We start from the raw sequence: 21,286 nt of genomic DNA, 5'->3' as shown, positions 1-21,286 counted from the left end.
TAATAATAATCAAGTGAAACTGTTTTTTTGTATAGAGACTCGTGTTAAATAGAAAAGAGCAAATGATAAACAATAACTTAAAACTAAAAAACAATGGGAGGAAAAAATAGAAAAACCTAAAGCTTGCTGTGTCACTGGTATTGGCACCTTTACATTAATTTAGTATGGAAACACATTTTGACTCGCCTGTGGTAAATCACAAAAGAGATTCATCTGTGATTAATTGTCAGTGCCCATGTGACATGAATTAGCCAATGAATGATGACTTTAGTGTTTTAAAAAGCCACATGGTAGGCCCTGTTCCTTTGTCACAATGGTGAAGACAAAGGAGCTGTCTGAGGACATCAGAACTGCTATTATTAGCAAACACAAGACTTCCAAAGGGTATAAGGCCATCTCCAAAGACCTTGGTATCCTAGTTTCAACAGTGCGCAATGATATTAAGAAGTTTGCCAGCATGGAACTGTCAAGATCCTCCCTGGACGTAGGGGAAAGAGGAAAATTGAAAAGTGATGTCTTCGAAGGTTGAAGGGTGGAAAAAACACCACGTCAAATATCCAAAGACCTGAAGGGCAACCTGGACCAGTTTGGGGTCATGGTTTCAAAAAGTACAATACGCCGCATACTAAGCCAAGCAGAGCTTTATGGGCAAAGGCCAAGGAAGAAACCATTGCTGAAGAAAAGACATAAAAAGAACAACTGATCTATACCTTGACAAACCACAATCCTTCTTGGAAATTTTTCTGTGTACAGATGAAACAAAAATAGAGCTTTTTGGAAATGCATAGCATCAGTTTGTTTACAAACGGAGATTTGAAGCTTATAAGGAAAAGAACACCTTACTAACAGTTAAGCATGGTGGAAGATCCATAATGCTGTGGGGTTGCTTAGATGCATCTGGTACTGGAGGCCTTGACCATATCACAGGAATTATGAAATCAGAGAATTATCAAGAGATTTTAGAGCGAAATGTCCTACCCAGTGTAAGAAAACTTTTGAGTCGAAGATCATGGGTCCTCCAGCAAGACAAAGACCCAAAGCACACATCCAAAAGTACATAGGAATGGATGAAAAAGAAAAAATGGACTGTTTTAAAATGGGCAGAAATGAGTCCTGACCTCAATCCCATTGAAAATCTTTGGGGTGAGCTGAAATCTGCCAATGGGAAAAAGAACCCTGCAAACATTCAAGAGCTTGAACAAACTGCAAAGGAAGATGGGAGAAAACTCCAGCTGAGAAGTGCAAGAAGCTTATAGATGGCTACAAGAAACGTGTGGAGGCCGTCAGCAATGCCAAAGGGTGGGCAACCGAGTATTAATTAGGGGGGAAAACAAGTATTAATTAGGGGAGTCTTTATTGCTGCACATGCTGGGTATTCTGTTTCTTCTTTGAAATTGCAACATGAAAGTTGATAAACAATGTTTTATTGTTGTATTACTTTGGAAAACTAATTAAAAATCCTGAGGATATAACTTTGGTACATTTCCATTTATTTCTGAATATATTGTACAGTCTATGAAAAAAATTAAGGGGTGCCAATAATGGTGAGCAGTACTGTAATAATATTCAGGAGATACCCAGGTTATACCAGCTGTACATATATAATTATAGGGGTGGTGGCACCACAGTTTTAGACTAAGGTAACTTATCTCTATACCCATATACAGTTGTGCTCAAAAGTTTACATACCCCGGCAGAATTTTTGCTTTCTTGACCTTGTTTCAGAGAATATGAATGATAACAAAAAACCTTTTTCTCCACTCATGGTTATTGGTTGGGTGAAGCCATTTATTGTCAAACTACTGTGTTTTCTCTTTTTAAATCTTAATGACAACCAAAAACATCCAAATGACCCTGATCAAAAGTTCACATACCCTGGTGATTTTGGCCTGATAACATGCACAGAATTTGACACAAATGAGTTTGAATGGCTACTAAAGGTAACATCCTCACCTGTGACCTGTTTGCTTGTAATCAGTGTGTGTGCATAAAAGCTGAGTGAGTTTCTGGGATCCAGACAGACTCTTGCATCTTTCATCCAGCCACTGACGTTTCTGGATTGTGAGTCATGGGGAAAGCAAAAGAATTGTCAACAGATCTACGGGAAAAGGTAGTTGAACTGTATAACACAGGAAAGGGAGGCAAAAAGAGTATAACACAGGAAAGGGATACAAAAAGATATCCAAGGCATTGATAATGCCAGTCTGCAGTGTTCAAACTGTGATTAACAAATGGAAAATCAGATGCTCTGTAAAAACAAACCACAGTCAGGTAGACCAACAAAAATTTCGGCCACAACTGCCAGGAACATTGTTCGGGATGCAAAGAATAACCCACAAATAACATCAGCTGAAATTCAGGACTCTCTGAAAACTAGCGGTATGGCTGTTTCAAGATGCATAATAAGGAGGCACTTGAAGAAAAATGGGCAGCATGGTCGAGTCGCCAGAAGAAAGCCATTACTGCACAAATGCCATAAAGTATCTCGCCTACAATACGCCAAACAGCACAGAGACCAGCCTCAAAACTTCTGGAACAAGGTAATTTGGAGTGACGAGACTAAAATTTAACTTTTTGGCCATAACCAAAAACATTACATTTGTGGAGATGTCAACAAGGCCTATGATGAAAGGAACACCATTCCTACTGTAAAGCATGGAGGTGGATTGCTGATGTTTTGGGAATGTGAGAACTACAAAGTCACAGGAAACTTGGTAAAAGTTGAAGGAAAGATGAATGCAGCACGTTATCAGCAAATACTGGAGGCAAATTTGCACTCATCATCCCGGAAGCTGCGCATGGGACGCACTTGGACGTTCCAACATGACAACAATCCAAAACACAAGGTCAAGTCGACCTGTCATTGGCTACAGCAGAACAAAGTGAAGGTTCTGGAGTGGCCATCTCAGTCTCCTGACCTCAATATCATTGAGCCACTCTGGGGAGATCTCAAGCGCGGTTCATGCTAGACAGCCCAGGAATTTACAGGAACTGGAGGCTTTTTGCCAAGAAGAATGGGCAGCTTTACCATCTGAGGAAATAAAGAACCTCATCCACAACTACCACAAAAGACTTCAAGCTGTCATTGATGTTAGAGGGGGCAATACACGGTATTAAGGACTGGGGTATGGGAACTTCTGATCAGGGTCATTTGGATGTTTTTGGTTGCCATTATGATTTAAAAAGAGAAAACACAGTAGTTTGACAATAAATGTTTTCCCCCAACCAATAACCATGAGTGGAGAAAAAGTTTTTTTGTTATCATTCATATTCTCTGAAACAAGGCCAAGAAAGGAAAAGTTCTGCCGGGGTATGTAAACTTTTGAGCACAACTTTATATGTTTTTTTTGTAGGAGTTATGTGTTTTATGAGTATACCACTTAACTGGAACATTGGCTTGTGGCTGCTCTAAGGCTTTATAGATTTAAGCTATATACATCCTCTGTAGTACTTATGGGCTCTTGTAGCCACGTGTCCGTGCCCTGACTGATCTGTTATATTATTATATATTCCTCTTGCACTGCACATTGTATATACATAACTTTTGCCTTGATCTATTCCGGCGCCATCTATTGGTCACTCATATGTCATCACCCTGATCCCTTATACTTTGTACATTTTATCTAATGTTTCAATAAACTTTGTTTTTATTTTTCTACTCCTTGGTTCTCTGATGCAATTTTTTCTCTTTGCTCTCTATGTTATTTGCACTGAACCCGTCTATCCTTACTATGGCTATGGTTATAAGTACATTTATCTTATCTATGTAGAGATCCTTTTATATACAGTATATACAGTGGGAAAAATAAGTATTTGATACGCTGCCGATTTTGCACATTTTCCCACCTACAAAGAATGGAGAGGTCTGTAATTTTTATCGTAGGTCACTTCACCTGTGAGAGACAGAATCTAAAAATAAAATCCAGAAAATCCCATTGTATGATTTTAACATAATTAATTTGCATTTTATTGCATGAAAAAGGTATTTGATACAATAGAAAAATAGAACTTAATATTTGGTACAGAAACCTTTGTTACAATTACAGAGGTTAGACGTTTCCTGTAGTTCTTGACCAGGTTTGCACACACTGCAGCAGGGATTTTGGCCCCCTCCTCCATACAGATCTTCTCCAGATCTTTCAGGTTTTGGGGCCCCTGCAGGACAACCTTGAGTTTCAGCTCCTTCCAAAGATTTTCTGTCGGGTTCAGGTCTGGAGACTGGCTAGACTACTCCAGGACCTTAAAATACTTCTTACGGAGCCACACCTTAGCTGCCCCGGTTGTGTGTTTCGGGTCATTGTCATGCTGGAAGACCCACCCATGACCCATCTTCAATGCTTTTACTGAGGGAAGGAGGTTGTTGGCCAAAATCTTGCGATACATGACCCCATCAATCCTCCCTTCAATCCGGTGCAGTCGTCCTGTCCTCTTTGCAGAAAAGCACCCCCAAAGTTTGATGTTTCCCCCGCCATGCTTCACGGTTAGGACGGTGTTCTTGAGGTTGTGCTCCTCCTTCTTATTCCTCCAAACATGGCAAGGGAATTGACACCAAAATGTTCTATTTGATCTCATCTGACCACAGCACCTTCTCTCATGCCTCCTCTGGATCATCCAGATGGTCATTGGCAAACTCCAAACGGGTCTGGACATGAGCTGGTGTGAGCAGGGTGACTTTGTGTGCCCTGCAGGATTTTAATCCATGATGGTGTAGTGTTTTACTAACAGTAATGTTTGAGACTGTGGTCCCAGCTCTCTTCAGGTCATTGACCAGGTCCTTCCGTATGGTCCTGACCTTTCTCAGAATCATCCTTACCCCACGTGGCGAGATCTTGGAGCCCCGGACCGATGAAGATTGACAGTCATCTTGTTTCTTCCATTTTCTAATAATTGTGCCAACAGTTGTTGCCTTCTCGCCAAGCTGCTTGCCTATTGTCCTGTAGCCCATCCCAACCTTGTGCAGGTCTACAATTTTGTCACTGGTGTCCTTAGACAGTTCTTTGGTCTTGGCCATGGCGGAGAGGTTGGAGTGTGATTGAGTGTGTGGACAGGCGTCTTTTATACAGGCAATGAGTTCAAACAGGTGCAATTAATACAGGTAATGAGTGCAGAGTAGGAGGGCTTCTTACAGAAAAACAGGTCTGTGAGAGTCATAATTCTTGCTGGTTGGTAGGTGATCAAATACTTATTTCATGCAATAAAATGCAATTTAATTATTCAAAAATCATACAATGTGATTTTCTGGTTTTTATTTTTAGATTCTGTCTCTCACAGGTGAAGTGTACCTACGATAAAAATTACAGACCTCTCCATTCTTTGTAGGTGGGGAAACATGCAAAATCAGTAGTGTATCAAATACTTATTTTCTCTACTGTATAAATTGCTACTACTACTGTAGCTCCATATAGGTATACTCTCACATATATATGTACTGCTACTGTTAGCTCTATATAGGATTAGATATATAATTATGTATAGAAGATGCCCAGGTAATAATAGCTGCACATATATATAATTATATACAGAATATACCCATCACTATACACAAGAAGATCCTTCTATGTATTCACACAAATGCTGCTCTATAAGAACGCCTGAATCTTCTTGCATCCTGTTCTTCTTAAGGTTTGTTCACATGGAAGTCTTTGCAGAGTTCAAAAACGACAAGATTTTCTAAGAAAACTATTTCAGAAAACGTTTCTTTTTGGGAAGTTTTTGGAGGACTTTTTCTTTTCTGAAAAGTTTTTGAAAAGTTTTGGAAGAGTTTTTTTTTTCCTGCAATGTTTTTTGTAGATTTTGCATTGGACACTGATCCACTTCAGAGAATTGTCAAGCATTTCTGGTTATTCATTAAACATTTTTCAAAACCTGTCCAGGAATAAAAAACAACTCATATGAACAGCAAAGTGGATTTCCATAGAAATTAATTGGAAATGTTTTCCAAGCAGTTTTTGATGAGGATTTTTGAGATCGGCACATAAAAAAACTGCGTGTGAACATAGCCCAAGAAAGCCTTCTATCATTTCTGTCCACATACATTCCATACTCCTATGTAGTCCTGACTTCAATTAGTGTACATGCTCTTGTCGTAGTCATACATCCCATGGAAACATATCACAAAGCCTATACACTTACAGTGGGTACGGAAAGTACTCAGACCCCTTAAAATTTGGTAAATTCTAAAAAGTTCATTTTTTTCTCATTAAAGTCCACTCTGCACCCCATCTTGACTGAAAAAAAACAGAAATTTAGAAATTTTTGCAAATTTATTAAAAAAGAAAAACTGAAATATCACATGGTCATAAGTATTCAGACCCTTTGCTCGGACACTCATATTTAAGTCACATGCTGTCCATTTCCTTGTGATCCTCCTTGAGATGGTTCTACTCCTTCATTGGAGTCCAGCTGTGTTTAATTAAACTGATAGGACTTGATTTGGAAAGGCGCACACCTGTCTATATAAGACCTCACAGCTCACAGTGCATGTCAGACCAAATGAGAATCATGAGCTCAAAGGAACTGCCCGAGGAGCTCAGAGACAGAATTGTGGCAAGGCACATATCTGGCCAAGGTTACAAAAGAATTTCTGCATTACTCGAGGTTCCTAAGAGCACAGTGGCCTCTATAATCCTTAAATGGAAGAAGTTTGGGACCACCAGAAGTCTTCGTAGACCTGGCCATCCAGTCAAACTGAGCAATCGTGAGAGAAGAGCCTTGGTGAGAGAGGTAAAGAAGAACCCCAAGATCACTGTGGCTGAGCTCCAGAGATGCAGTAGGGAAATGGGAGAAAGTTTCACAAAGTCAACTATCACTGCAGCCCTCCGCCAGTCGGGCCTTTATGGCAGAGAGGCCTCACGGAAGCCTCTTCTCAGTGCAAGACATATGAAAACCTGCATAGAGTTTGCTCAAAAACACATGAAGGAGTCCCAGACTATGAGAAATAAGATTCTCTGGTCTGATGAGATGAAGATAGAACTTTTTGGTGATAATTCTAAGCGGTATGCGTGGAGAAAACCAGGCACTGTGCATCACCTGCCCAATACAATCCCAACAGTGAAACATGGTGGTGGCAGCAACATGCTATGGGGGTGTTTTTCAGCTGCATGAACAGGACGACTGGTTGCAATTGAAGGAAACATGAATGCGGCCAAGTACAGGGATATCCTGGATGAAAACCTCTTCCAGAGTGCTCTGGACCTCAGACTTGGCCGAAGGTTTACCTTCCAACAAGACAATGACCCTAAGCACACAGCTAAAATAACAAAGGAGTGGCTTCAGAACAACTCTGTGACCATTCTTGACTGGCCCAACCAGAGCCCTGACCTAAACCCAATTGAGCATCTCTGGAGAGACCTGAAAATGGCTGTCCACCAACGTTCACCATCCAACCTGACGGAACTGGAGAGGATCTGCAAGGAAGAATGGCAGAGGATCCCCAAATCCAGGGGTGAAAAACTTGTTGCATCATTCCCAAGAAGACTCATGGCTGTACTAGCTCAAAAGGGGGCTTCTACTCAATACTGAGCAAAGGGTCTGAATACTTATGACCATGTGATATTTCAGTTTTTCTTTTTAATAAATTTGAAAAATTTCTACATTTCTGTTTTTTTTCAGTCAAGATGGGGTGCACAGTGTACTTCAATGAGAAAAAAATGAACTCTTTAGAATTTACCAAATGGCTGCAATGAAACAAAGAGTGAAAAATGTAAAGGAGTCTGAATACTTTCCGTACCCACTGTATATGGGGCTTATTAGTTGCTCTGGTCTTAACCATACACCCCACTTCTCCACAGGGTCCCTCCACTAATGTTTTCCAAGTACCCTCAATATTTTCCTACAGTAAACTTTCTTTGACTACTCTCCATGAACTCCTTTTGCTCCCCCGGATAACACTTCTCAGAATCCCACACTCTTTTATAAATAGTCCTTTGCTTCCCGTGCTAAGGTTTCTAGCCTTCTGCAGTCTTACCTGCCCCTCTGACTTCAATGCAGCCCCCCTTAGCCCCATAGGCCATAATCATGGCCATCATCTTACCTGTGGTTGAGTTGGGGGCTGCTCCCCTGAACTCTCCGGCACTGGAGCTGGTGTCTGGTTGGGAATTCCATAGCTGGAGCTTTCTCGTAGTTGCATATATTGGTATTGGGGGTCATCGCCCCACCACCCTGACTTGCAGCCATTGTTTTGTGACTCCTTGGGGGCTTCCGTTCTCTCCATACCACCCAAGACTGTCAGTGACCTCCTAGTAATCCTTTACCGACTGTCTCTTGCAGATCGCCCTTTGCCGCTCATTCCCTTCTCCAATTTATAAGATGTCTCACTACGTCTTAAGACTATCTGTCACTAGAGCTCATTTGCCTTCTCTGTCCCTGGAAATGTGTCTCTTTCATCAAACGTTTTGTGTCTTCTTCTTCTTCTTGGTCACTTGTGCCCTTCATTAAATGCCCAATACCCTTCGCAGGCTGTTTACGGGGTCTTCACTTTGTAACTTCCTTCTGTCCTTCTCTTCTTAAAGTTTTAATTTTTTTTCTTATCCTTCTTGTTACATTTCTTGGCCAAAGTTATGGACTCCTCAGACTCCAAGCCTGTATCTTTCTGAAGAAGCTTCTGAAGAGGGAGCAGGCTTACGGTGCAAGCTCAGGTATAGTGATATATAGATATATATAGCATGTCACATGACCAGTTGCAAAACCTGAGATATTAAATATCAGTGAGATAGCCAGAGAGTAAGTGAGGAAGGCGAGGACGAGAGCAGGCAGGAGACACAGAAGATGGAAGGTGCATGGACCTGGAACTAAGCTCAGAAAATGAGAAAAAGGCCAGAACTAGAACCTCAGAGCAACATGGAAAGGAAAAGTGTCAACAGGGAAACAAACTGATACATTGTTACATTGTTTCTTTTTTTATATCAACTGCAAAACTAAAGGAAAAAAATAACAACTGAACTTTGTGTTATCCGAGCACTGAGGGAGGCCTGGAAGTGCGAGTGACGATAGGTAATCGGGGCTGTATGGGATCAGAAAATCATGGCTGCTTTCTATGCAAAACAGCTCCACCCTGACCCACAGGCTGTGCCCGGTGCTGCAGCCCAGAACCAATCACTTGGATGCCTGCAACCATCCATTGCTTAGGAGACTTGGTGGTTGAATAGATGGTTTATTTGTAGGATGCATCGCCCGAGATGGCAACTGAGGTGGACATGTGTATTCATTTGGAAAGTAGGAATAGAAGAAGGTAGGATAGATTCATTATTTGACAGACACTTTCATTGTGTCAAGATTAAAGCTTCAAAGAGGCTGTAATTATCATAATAAATAATAAATATCTAATCCTGAGTAATAAAAAGAAAAAGGGGAAGAAGCCGACAAAGGAATAAGTCATATTAAATGGGAGATATTAATTGTTTTATGACTTAATAAACTTAGGAACATTATTATGTGCTGAGACCCAGACTGGGCACAAGATGGGCACGTGCCAGGAAAGATATATACAGTAGATAGATAGATGATAGATAGATAGATAGATGATAGATAATAGATAGATGATAGATAATAGATAGATAATAGATAGATGATACATAATAGATAGATAATAGATAGATAATAGATAATAGATAGATAATAGATGATAGATAGATGATAGATAGATGATAGATAATAGATAGATGATAGATAATAGATAAATAATAGATAGATAGATAGATAATAGATAGATAATAGATAAATGATAGATAATAGATAGATGATAGATAATAGATAGATAATAGATAGATGATAGATAGATGATAGATAGATGATAGATAATAGATGATAGATAGATAATAGATAGATGATAGATAATAGATAGATAATAGATAGATAATAGATAGATGATAGATAGATGATAGATAGATAGATAATAGATAATAGATGATAGATAATAGATAGATGATAGATAATAGATAGATAATAGATAGATAATAGATAGATGATAGATAGATGATAGATAGATAATAGATGATAGATAGATAATAGATAGATGATAGATAATAGATAGATAATAGATAGATAATAGATAGATAATAGATAGATGATAGATAGATGATAGATAGATAATAGATAGATGATAGATAATAGATGATAGATAGATAATAGATAGATGATAGATAGATAGATGATAGATAATAGATAGATAATAGATAAATAATAGATAGATAGATAGATAGATAGATAGATAATAGATAGATAGATGATAGATAGATCTATCAGTACAGCAGGGGCGTACATAGAAATCATGGGACCCCCCCCAAAAAAAAAAATAAATAAATAAATATCTGTCTGTGTCACAGAAGAGCAGATCTCACAACTTTCCAGCCTTTACTTAGTAATTTTCCTCCTGCTAAAGTCCTAGATCTCTCTTTAATTTCCCTATAAAGTATGATGCCAACAAAAGTGCCCCCCAAACACAGTATGATACCCCCATGGTGCATTCCTCCACATTAGCCTCCACATGCACAGTATAATGACCCTACAGTACCCCACTTCAACTCCCAAGGCAAAGTATGGTGACACCAACACAGTATGATACCCCAACTGTCACCCCCACAGAGCCCTCCATACACTATAATGGGCTTACATACAGTATAAAGGCCTGCACTAGCCCTCCAAACAGTATAATGGTCCCCCACATAGCCCTCAAAATATTATAATGGCCCCACATAGCCTTCCATATAGTATAATAAGCCACTGATAATCCTCCATATAGTATAATGCGCCCCCCATAATCCTCCATATAGTATAATGCGCCCCCCATAATCCTCCATATAGTATAATGAACTTCTCATGGTCCTTCATATAATATAATTCACTCCCCACAGTCCTCCATACAGTATATTACACACCCCATAGGGTAAAATGCAGCCCCCATATAGTATAATGCACCCCAGAGTCCTGCAGTATTATGGGCACCACGTACTCACTGATTTTTAAAATACCGTATATTTTAAATAAGCCGACCCCAGTATAAGCCGAATCCCCTAATTTTACTACAAAAAAACTGGAAAAACATATTGACTCGAGTGTAAGCCTAGGGTGGGAAATGCAGCAGCTAATAGTAAATTTCCCAATCCTGGTACATATGGCACCCATCATCCCCCAATCCTGGTATGTGTGGCCTCTTCAATCCCCCAATCCTGGTATGTGTGGCCTCCTCAATCCCCCAATCCTGGTATGTGTGGCCTCCTCAATCCTCCAATCCTGGTATGTGTGGCCTCCTCAATCCCCCAATCCTGGTATGTGTGGTCTCCTTAATCCCCCAATCCTGGTATGTGTGGCCTCCTCAATCCCCCAATCCTGGTATGTGTGGCTTCCTCAATCCCCCAAACCTGGTATGTGTGGCCTCCTCAATCCCCCAATCCTGGTATGTATGGCCTCCTCAATCCCGCAATCCTGGTATGTGTGGCCTCTTCAATCCCCCAATCCTGGTATGTGTGGCCTCCTCAATCCCCCAATCCTGGTACGTGTGGCCTCCTCAATCCTCCAATCCTGGTATGTGTGGTCTCCTCAATCCCCCAATCCTGGTATGTGTGGGCTCCTCAATCCCCCAATCCTGGTATGTGTGGCTTCCTCAATCACCCAGTCCTGGTATGTGTGGCCTCCTCAATCCCCCAATCCTGGTATGCGTGGCCTCCTCAATCCCCCAATCCTGGTATGCGTGACCTCCTCAATCCCCCAATCCTGGTATATGTGGTCCCCTCAATCCCCCAATCTTGGTATGTGTGGCCCCCCCAAACCCCCAATCCTGGTATATATGGCCCCCTCATCCCCCAATCACTGTACACACAAAAAAAATAAACACTAATACTCACCTTCCTTCCTCACCTCTCCTCCAGCGCTGCGTCTTGTCTGCTGCAGCTCATGTCGGCATCTGAGCAACGCGAATTCTCAGATCCCGAAGTGAGCTGCTGCTGCTGCTGCCGGCATATTCACTCCTCTCCACGACAGGACTATGGGCGTGGAGAAGCGTGAATATGCATTCTCTTTAGTAGCGGGCACTGTCAGCAGGATCTGCAACTCAGCGTTCCTCCGTGCCCACTACTAAAGAGAATGAGTATTCCCCCTTCTCCACGCCCATGGGAGTAGAGAAGAGGGAATATTCATGTCCCTTTAGCAGCGGGCACACGTGATAGCTGCTTCAGCGGCTACTGTGTGTGCTCCGCTCCGCCGCAACCTCCCTCCCCCCACCTCTATCCACCAATACTCACCTATACAACTCGTCCCCACGCTGCTTGGGTTCCCTCGCTGCTTGGGGCCCCTCGGCTCACGGGCCCCCCGCGGTCACGGGCCCCATAGCAGTGGCGTGGTCTGCCGCCATTGGCGGTACGCCACTGCAGTACAGGCTATGTACACAGTGACTGCACCAGCAGAATAGTGAGTGCAGCTCTGGAGTATAATACAGGATGTAACTCAGGATCAGTAATGTATTGTATGTACACATTGACTCCACCAGCAGAATCGTGAGCGCAGCTCTGGAGTATAATACAGGAGGTATCTCAGGATCAGTACAGGATCAGTAATGTAATGTGTGTACACAGTGACTGCACCAGCAGAATAGTGAGTGCAGCTCTGGAGTATAATACAGGAGGTAACTCAGGATCAGTAATGTAATGTATGTACACAGTGACTGCACCAGCAGAATAGTGAGTGCAGCTCTGGAGTATAATACTGGAGGTATCTCAGGATCAGTACAGGATCAGTAATGTAATGTGTGTACACAGTGACTGCACCAGCAGAATAGTGAGTGCAGCTCTGGAGTATAATACAGGAGGTAACTCAGGATCAGTAATGTAATGTATGTACACAGTGACTGCACCAGCAGAATAGTGAGTGCAGCTCTGAAGTATAATACAGGATGTAACTCAGGATCAGTAATGTAATGTATGTACACAGTGACTGCACCAGCAGAATATTGAGTGCAGCTCTGGAGTATAATACAGGATGTAACTCAGGATCAGTAATGTAATGTATGTACACAGTGACTGCACCAGCAGAATAGTGAGTGCAGCTCTGGAGTATAATACAGGATGTAACTCAGGATCAGTAATGTAATGTATGTACACAGTGACTGCACCAGCAGAATAGTGAGTGCAGCTCTGGAGTATAATACAGGATGTAACTCAGGATCAGTAATGTAATGTATGTACACAGTGACTGCACCAGCAGAATAGTGAGCACAGCTCTGGAGTATAATACAGTATGTAACTCAGGATTATTACAGGATCAGTAATGTAATGTATGTACACAGTGACTGCACCAGCAGAATAGTGAGTGCAGCTCTGGAGTATAATATAGGATGTAACTCAGGATCACTAATGTAATGTATGTACACAGTGACTGCACCAGCAGAATAGTGAGTGCAGCTCTGGAGTATAATACAGGATGTAACTCAGGATCAGCACAGGATCAGTAATGTAATGTATGTACATAGTGACTGCACCAGCAGAATAGTGAGTGCAGCTCTGGAGTATAATACAGGATGTAACTCAGGATCAGTAATGTAATGTATGTACACAGTGACTGCACCAGCAGAATAGTGAGTGCAGCTCTGGAGTATAATACAGGATGTAACTCAGGATCAGTACAGGATCAGTAATGTAATGTATGTGCACAGTGACTGCACCAGCAGAATAGTGAGTGCAGCTCTGGAGTATAATACAGGATGTAACTCAGGATCAGTACAGGATCAGTAATGTAATGTATGTACACAGTGACTGCACCAGCAGAATAGTGAGTGCAGCTCTGGAGTATAATACAGGATGTAACTCAGGATAAGTAATGTAATGTATGTACACAGTGACTGCACCAGCAGAATAGTGAGCGCAGCTCTGGAGTATAATACAGGATGTAACTCAGGATCAGTACAGGATCAGTAATGTAATGTATGTACACAGTGACTGCACCAGCAGAATAGTGAGTGCAGCTCTGGAGTATAATACAGGATGTAACTTAGGATATGTAATGTAATGTCTGTACACAGTGACTGCACCAGCAGAATAGTGAGTGCAGCTCTGGAGTATAATACAGGATGTAACTCAGGATCAGTAATGTAATGTATGTACACAGTGACTGCACCAGCAGAATAGTGAGCGCAGCTCTGGAGTATAATACAGGATGTAACTCAGGATCAGTACAGGATCAGTAATGTAATGTATGTACACAGTGACTGCACCAGCAGAATAGTGAGTGCAGCTCTGGAGTATAATACAGGATGCAACTCAGGATCAGTAATGTAATGTATGTACACAGTGACTGCACCAGCAGAATAGTGAGTGCAGCTCTGGAGTATAATACAGGATGTAACTCAGGATCAGTACATGATCAGTAATGTAATGTATGTACATAGTGACTGCACCAGCAGAATAGTGAGTGCAGCTCTGGAGTATAATACAGGATGTAACTCAGGATCAGTAATGTAATGTATGTACACAGTGACTGCACCAGCAGAATAGTGAGTGCAGCTCTGGAGTATAATACAGGATGTAACTCAGGATCAGTACATGATAAGTAATGTAATGTATGTACATAGTGACTGCACCAGCAGAATAGTGAGTGCAGCTCTGGAGTATAATACAGGATGTAACTCAGGATCAGTAATGTAATGTGTGTACACAGTGACTCCACCAGCAGAATAGTGAGCGCAGCTCTGGAGTATTATTTGCAAATGCTATAATTACATTGAGTTTAAGGGTGACAAATCTAAAGGGATTTCCTGACGGGCCTCGGCTTACATTCTGCCGCTTTCACGAAACCACTGGGGCTAATGATTGGCTGCGATGTTAAAGGGCAACATTTTTACAAACCTTGGAAAATCCCTCGAGTCCGGCCATAAAATGATGGACACTACAACTTACTAGGTTTACACAACTTCCACCTGCGTTATGGAGAATCGCACATCTGGACTCACCCAGACCTGAGGGAGCAGCGCTCTCATGGACATGGCTTCCGATGATCCCGCTCACTTCTCTCTCGTTTCTACATTTACCGACTTCTGTTACTTTGTGTCTCCGGTTATCTCTGTGCATTTTATACCCAATTCCTACCTGAGCTATAACTCCTTCCCCCACATATATCACGCAGTGACCGCTCCCTCCCGGACGGCAGAATGTTCCCTTTTCTCCCAGGAATTATATGTGACTTTTATTTGATTTATGGCTTGATTTTAGCTGCAGCCTTGACAGCGGTGGCTTTACACCCAGGTACCTGTCGCACTGCTAATCCCACGTCTTCTTCTCCATGGTCTCATCAGTAATATCAGACGTCACCTGCGCTCTATGGATATCACATCCTGCGTCATATAGGAGCCTATGGATTGTGCTGCACCTATAGGCTTCTCATGGGAGCAGTGATACAATGTATCTAATTCATCAGATGTCAATAAACCAAGGCAAGTCTATGGACATCTGCCTATGGAAAAATGTTCCTTCATTGGTGTAGACCACCAGGGATGGAGATACAGATTATTTTTCTCCCCTAGAGAACAACAGACTCCGATGCTGACCCCATTCACACTGACAGACTACTGGGGGAGCAAAAATTAAGCCCTAAACCCCTAAGGACGCAGATATTAACCCTTGTCTGCCCTAGAACACCAGGGATCTAGACCCATTCACTATCATCTACTACAAGGGATTCAGAAATAAAGCCTTTACTGACCTGAACCCCCAGAGATATGAACCATCTATGCCCCATACCACAAGGAATGTACAGTATATATAGATTATTTTCTTCCCCTAGACCACCAGGGACTCTGCTATTGACTCGATTCATTAACATAGATTATCAGCGAGGTAGAAATTAAGCCCCTTACTTCCCTTCAGCCCCCAGATTGCAGATATTAACCCTTCTATGTTCCGTCTAGACCACCAGGGATGCCTACATAGATTCTTTTCCTCCTCTAGACCACCGCGGACTTTACTATTCACTCCTTTTACTACTGACGCGCCCCTGGGCCTGTGTCGCGCTGCGTTGCGCACGCGGGAGCTTACCCGGAGCCGGATCTCTTGAGGGTTGTAGTCTCGTGGCGGTGATCCGGTCCGTGCCCAGGGAGTCAGACTAAGTGGCGCTGTATTAGCGGTAGATGTTGGACGACTACGCCACCCGTTGAGTACAGCTAAGGAGCTGCCGCTGCAGGGCAGACCGCTGAGGCCGGTGGTAGGATTGTGCAGCGTGATAGTATAACCCCCAACGGGAGGGGTATGGCCTCAGGGCAGCCGACGTGGATGATGGGGGTAGCAGGAACCACTCGGAGACGGTACGGTGTAGTTCAGGGTCTTTACTGGTGACAAAGATAGACCCTCCCGGAGTACTGGCTAGCGATTGGGGCCTGGTCAGTCCTTGAGCAGATGGGATCTCCCCTGGCCAGGCGGAGTTGTAGGCCTCCCAAACTAACGATACTCTTCCGGCTACCTTGCTAGAGGCGGGTATAAGTAGCCCACGTCCCTGAGTGTACCGTGTGGTGCTCACCCGTATGGCCGGTGACTCGGGGCCTTCTAGTAGCTTCCGCTCCACGACGGCGGTGCTGGTCCCACGCGTGTGACCGTGCCTTCGGGTTTCTGGGCCAGAGGACCTGCAATCCCCTGCCGGTCGGTTTCTGCTGCTGGATAGGAGTTAGTCCCCACAGCCTCGGACTCCGGGTCCGGTGATAACTTTCCAGTCAGGGCGAGCTCTGCAGCTGCCAGCCCCTGACTCCTTGTAGTACTGCTCCCACAGAGCTCCTGATGTTCTTTTCCTATATCTGCTTCTCTGTCTCTACTTCTTCTCTACTCACTAACCCTGCCTCAGCCCTAGGTTTATATAGGGGAAGTTCTTCCCCTCCCAGGACTGGGCAGGAGGTGTGGCATGCACAGGATCCCTGACCAAGAGACCTCCCACCTGCTCTCAGACATAACATTGCTTGTTACTGTGGAAACCAGACCCCTGGGGTGCCACATTCCCCCCTAGTGAAATTTAGTACTCTGGGACTAAACATATTTTTAGAAAAACATAACAAGGTATAAACAATAATAATACAATAAGAAAAACACATAAAGATGGTTACGGCGTGTCCGCAACCGGGTGCAGTTTTGAAGAAAACAAAGGTGTCCATTTCACCAAAACAGGGAGACGTAACCAGGTAAGGGTCTGTCCTGCCCCGAGTCCTTAACAGTCTTTTAGTCCATTCCTGGGTTACGCTCCAACCAATTGTACAAGGATTCCCGGTAAATCCACCAAGGACTCCTAAAAATAACTAGAAACACATAATTATTTACAAGTAACAGACAGGTGACCACAAATAAAACAATTTAAACACTTCAAATCCTCCAACGTGCGGGTAACTGGCCTCTAGTGGCCCTAGTGGACCTACGGAGCTGACTGTCTGGCCCTGAACTACAGGGTGTAGGAGCTATCAAGGATAAACTGGGCAGCTGTCTACGGGCTCTTTGGCTCACTAGGGGTACGGCAGGCTCACTATGAGCAGAGGGTTGATCCTCCTGTTCTGCTTGTGTGGAGTCTGCTGCCTCCTGGACCGGCTGCTCTTTCAGCTCTACCTGTTGCTCCGTAGGCACTTGGGATGCTGGTTGGAGGAACGTGAGGACGGGTACCACAACTGCACCATTGACTTGAGTCCAGGATCGAGGGAAGTCTCCGAGCACAGTACTAACCATATCTTCCCTTTCCTCTACGGGTCGAGGGTCTTCTTGCTCTCCTTCTGGGTTCCGTAGCTGTTCGGGACACTTCTTCAGGTGATCCCGGGATACAATGGCTGTGGTTTCCCCTCCGTCTTTACTGATGGTACAAACCTTTGGGTTGTCGTGGCTTGAGGGCAGTACTGTGTACGGGTCCTTCTCCCACTGGTCGTCCAACTTGTGGAGCCGTCTCTTCCTCTTCAAGACCTGCTCTCCGGGTACCAGGGGAACAGCGGGAGCATACTGGTTGTAATTTTTCTCTTGTCTTTCCCTAGCGAGACAGAGACTTCGCTCCATGCTCTCTTGTACTTTCCGGTACTGCTGCTGCCTCTCTGTGTCCCAGTCTGTTTCCGGTGAAGTGTCCTCGGGTGTCAGGACTCCCATTTCCAGGTCAACAGGTAACTTACCAGGTCTCGCCCTCATTAGGTAAGCCGGGGTACAGTTGGTGGAACCTACCGGGATGTGGTTGTATAGGTCCACCAGATCGGGCAGCTTCTCAGGCCACAGACTGCGTTCTTCCAGGGGCAACGTTTTCAGGAGATCCATTACCACCTGGTTCATTTTCTCACAAAGTCCATTAGTTTGCGGATGATAGGGTGTCGTCCTTATCTTCCGGCAGCCATACAGATTGCAGAATTCTTGGAAGATCTCCGCTTCAAAGGCAGGTCCCTGGTCCGTCAGCACTTGGTCCGGGTATCCGTGTGGACGGCAGAAGTGCTGCTGGAAGGCTCTAGCTGCTGTTTGAGCCGTTAAGTCCTTAACGGGGACGACAACCAAGAACCAGGAGTAATGATCCACAATGGTTAACGCGTAGACGTAGCCACTTCTGCTTGGGGTCAGTTTTACATGATCCAAGGCTACCAGTTCCAATGGCTGCCGGGTGACGATGGACTGCAGGGGAGTCTTCTGGCTGGCACGGTCCTTCCTTCTTAGGTTGCACGGGCCACAGTCTCTGCACCACCTCTCGATGGTTCCCCTCATGCCTACCCAGTGGAACCGCCCACGCAGCAGGAACTCCAGCTTCTTCCATCCGAAGTGTCCAGCCCCGTCGTGGTATGCTTCCATCACCATGGCTGCGTCTCTCCGTGGCACCACTACTTGCCAGATTAGTTCATGCGTCCGGGAGTTAACCATTCTGCGGCACAACTTCCCCTTGTAAAGGAACAGTCGACTCTTCTCAGCCCACAGTTGCTTGGCTTCCTCCGGAGCGTCTGGGTCAAGGCGAGCCTCTGGCCGAGTCAGCATCTCCTTCACCAGCCGGACGGCAGGGTCACTGTCTTGCGTTTCCTCCCAGTTGTAGTGAGGCAAGGGGTTAAACGTAGCGGCTTGCTTACTCCTTACCCGATGGGAATACTGGATAGTCCCATGACGGTGGAACGCGGGGAGTTCGACTTCTTCCAGTCCCTCTGGATCTTCTCCTTCGTCCGGTAGGTTTGGCATCCTGGACAGGGCGTCCGCGTTGGTATTGGAGCGTCCTGCCCGGTATTTGATTGTGAACTCGTAGTTGGACAGACGGGCCATCCATCTCTGCTCTAGGGCACCGAGTCTTGCCGTGTCCAGGTGTGTCAACGGGTTGTTATCCGTGTACACGGTGAACCGGGAAGAAGCGAGGTAGTGCTTAAAGCGTTCGGTGACTGCCCACACCACTGCCAGGAACTCTAGCTTAAATGAGCTGTAATTCTCAGGGTTTCTTTCGGTGGGTCGCAGTTTTCGGCTAGCATAAGCGATTACTCGTTCTTTCCCCTGCTGGATCTGGGACAGTACGGCTCCTAGCCCGATGTTACTTGCGTCGGTGTAGAGGATAAAGGGCTGGCTGTAATCAGGGTACGCCAGGATTTCATCCCCCGTGAGGGCCATCTTCAGCTGGCGGAAGGACTCTTCTTCTAACTTCTCCCATTTGAAGGGCGGCTTCTGGTTCTTGGCCTTCCGGGACTGGCCTATCAGGAGGTCCTGCATAGGAGCTGCCTTTTTGGTGAAACCGGGGATGAATCTGCGGTAATAGCCTACCAACCCGAGGAACTGCCGCACTTCCTTTACACTGGAGGGACTTGGCCATTCCTTAATTGCGGTGATCTTATCAGGGTCGGGAGCCACTCCATCAGCGCTCACCACGTGTCCCAGGTACTGCACCTTTGGTTTCAGGAGGTGACACTTGGAGGGTTTCACCTTTAGGCCGTAGCTTGCCAGAGCTTCGAACACTTCCGCCAGGTGTTTCAGGTGGTCCTCATACGTCTTGGAATATACGATGACATCGTCCAGGTACAGCAGGACCGTCTCGAAGTTTCTGTGGCCCAGACAGCACTCCATTAATCGTTGGAAGGTTCCTGGTGCGTTGCAGAGTCCGAACGGCATGCAGGTAAACTCGCTAAGTCCCATCGGGGTGGTGAATGCGGTCTTCTCCCGGTCCGCCTCTGCTACAGGAACCTGCCAGTACCCACTAGTGAGATCCAAGGTAGAGAAGAAGTTAGCAGATCTTAAAGCAGACAAAGACTCCTCTATCCTTGGTAAGGGGTACGCATCCTTGTGTGTGATACGGTTGATTCTCCGGTAATCTACACACATCCTCATGGTGTTGTCTTTCTTTTTGACTAAGACTAGTGGAGCTGCCCAGGGGCTACAGCTATCCCTGATCACCCCAGCCTCCTTCATGTCTCTAAGCATCCCCTTGGCGTGTTGGTAGTGTGCAGGGGGTACGGGTCGATACCTCTCTTTTATGGGAGGATGGTCTCCCGTGGGGATGTGGTGTTCTACCCCCTTGACTCGCCCGAAGTCTAACGGGTGTTTACTAAACACTCTCTCGTACTCTTGAACCACCCGATAGACTCCCTGTTTCTGGTGTGAGGGAGTGGAGTCAGTACCCAAATGTAGTTGCTGACACCAGTCCTCCATTGTTTTCTGAGAGCCGTTACCTTCCTCCGGGGAAGATGGAGGCAAGGGTTCTACGGACTGTATGGAATCTTGATTGATGGTATACAATTTGGCTAGCGTGGCATACCGGGGCAGGTACACTTCCCTCTTCCCGATATTTATTATGCGAATGGGCACCCTCCTATGGCGTACATTGACCACCCCCCGTGCTGTCAAAATGGTGGGCCTACTGTCTGAGTAAACTGGTTCTACCATTGCCTGGTAATCTCTACCTCTCAGACCAATAGCTGCCCGGCACCAAATCATCATTTCACTTTTCGGGGGCATGGCAATAGGGAAAGGGTCACACATTCGCACGCTACCAATCTCACCACCGGAGAGTTCTAGCTGTTGCCGTCGCATCAGTGCCCGGATCTCTTTCTGGAGCACTCGCTGCTGGCCGGAGCTGGCGTTCTTGGCAACCTGCTGTAAAAGGAAAATCACCTCTGCAAGACAATTTTCAATTACATTAGTTCCTAGAGTTATCTTTGGGTGACTCTCGTGTTTGTCAATGTCTACAATGATCAGTCCCTGTGCTGCCAGTTCGACTCTACCGATTTTAATGGTCACCTCTTTAAATCCAATCTGTGGCACGGGCTGACCATTGCTGGCGATGATACTCAAGTCGTCGTCAGGGTAGCGGGTGATATCCGAGTCATTCCAGTACTGCTTGAAGAGCACGT

At 44.8% G+C, this 21,286-nt stretch overlaps 1 protein-coding gene across 2 annotated transcripts in view; it reads right to left on the bottom strand.

Annotated features, from left to right (window-relative positions):
* Positions 1-21,286, bottom strand: part of CLCN1 (chloride voltage-gated channel 1) — a 191,340-nt gene that overhangs the window by 108,242 nt on the left and 61,812 nt on the right. The window contains exon 1 of one of the 2 annotated variants that reach the window (XM_073684772.1): positions 8,033-8,667. The exons of the other annotated variant lie outside the window; for it this stretch is intronic. Within the exon in view, the coding sequence (XP_073540873.1) occupies positions 8,033-8,212 (180 nt within the window). The 5' untranslated portion in view covers positions 8,213-8,667. Of the gene's footprint in view, positions 1-8,032; positions 8,668-21,286 lie in introns of those variants that run through there. 2 annotated transcript variants of the gene reach the window in all.

The sequence above is a fragment of the Phyllobates terribilis genome, unplaced genomic scaffold (assembly GCF_046119375.1).
Source record: "Phyllobates terribilis strain yellow unplaced genomic scaffold, ASM4611937v1 Scaffold_5__5_contigs__length_657084704, whole genome shotgun sequence".
Taxonomy (NCBI): Eukaryota; Metazoa; Chordata; class Amphibia; order Anura; family Dendrobatidae; genus Phyllobates; species Phyllobates terribilis.
Note: the sequence above shows the minus strand (reverse complement) of the source record. Positions and strands in the feature narration are given on the sequence as shown.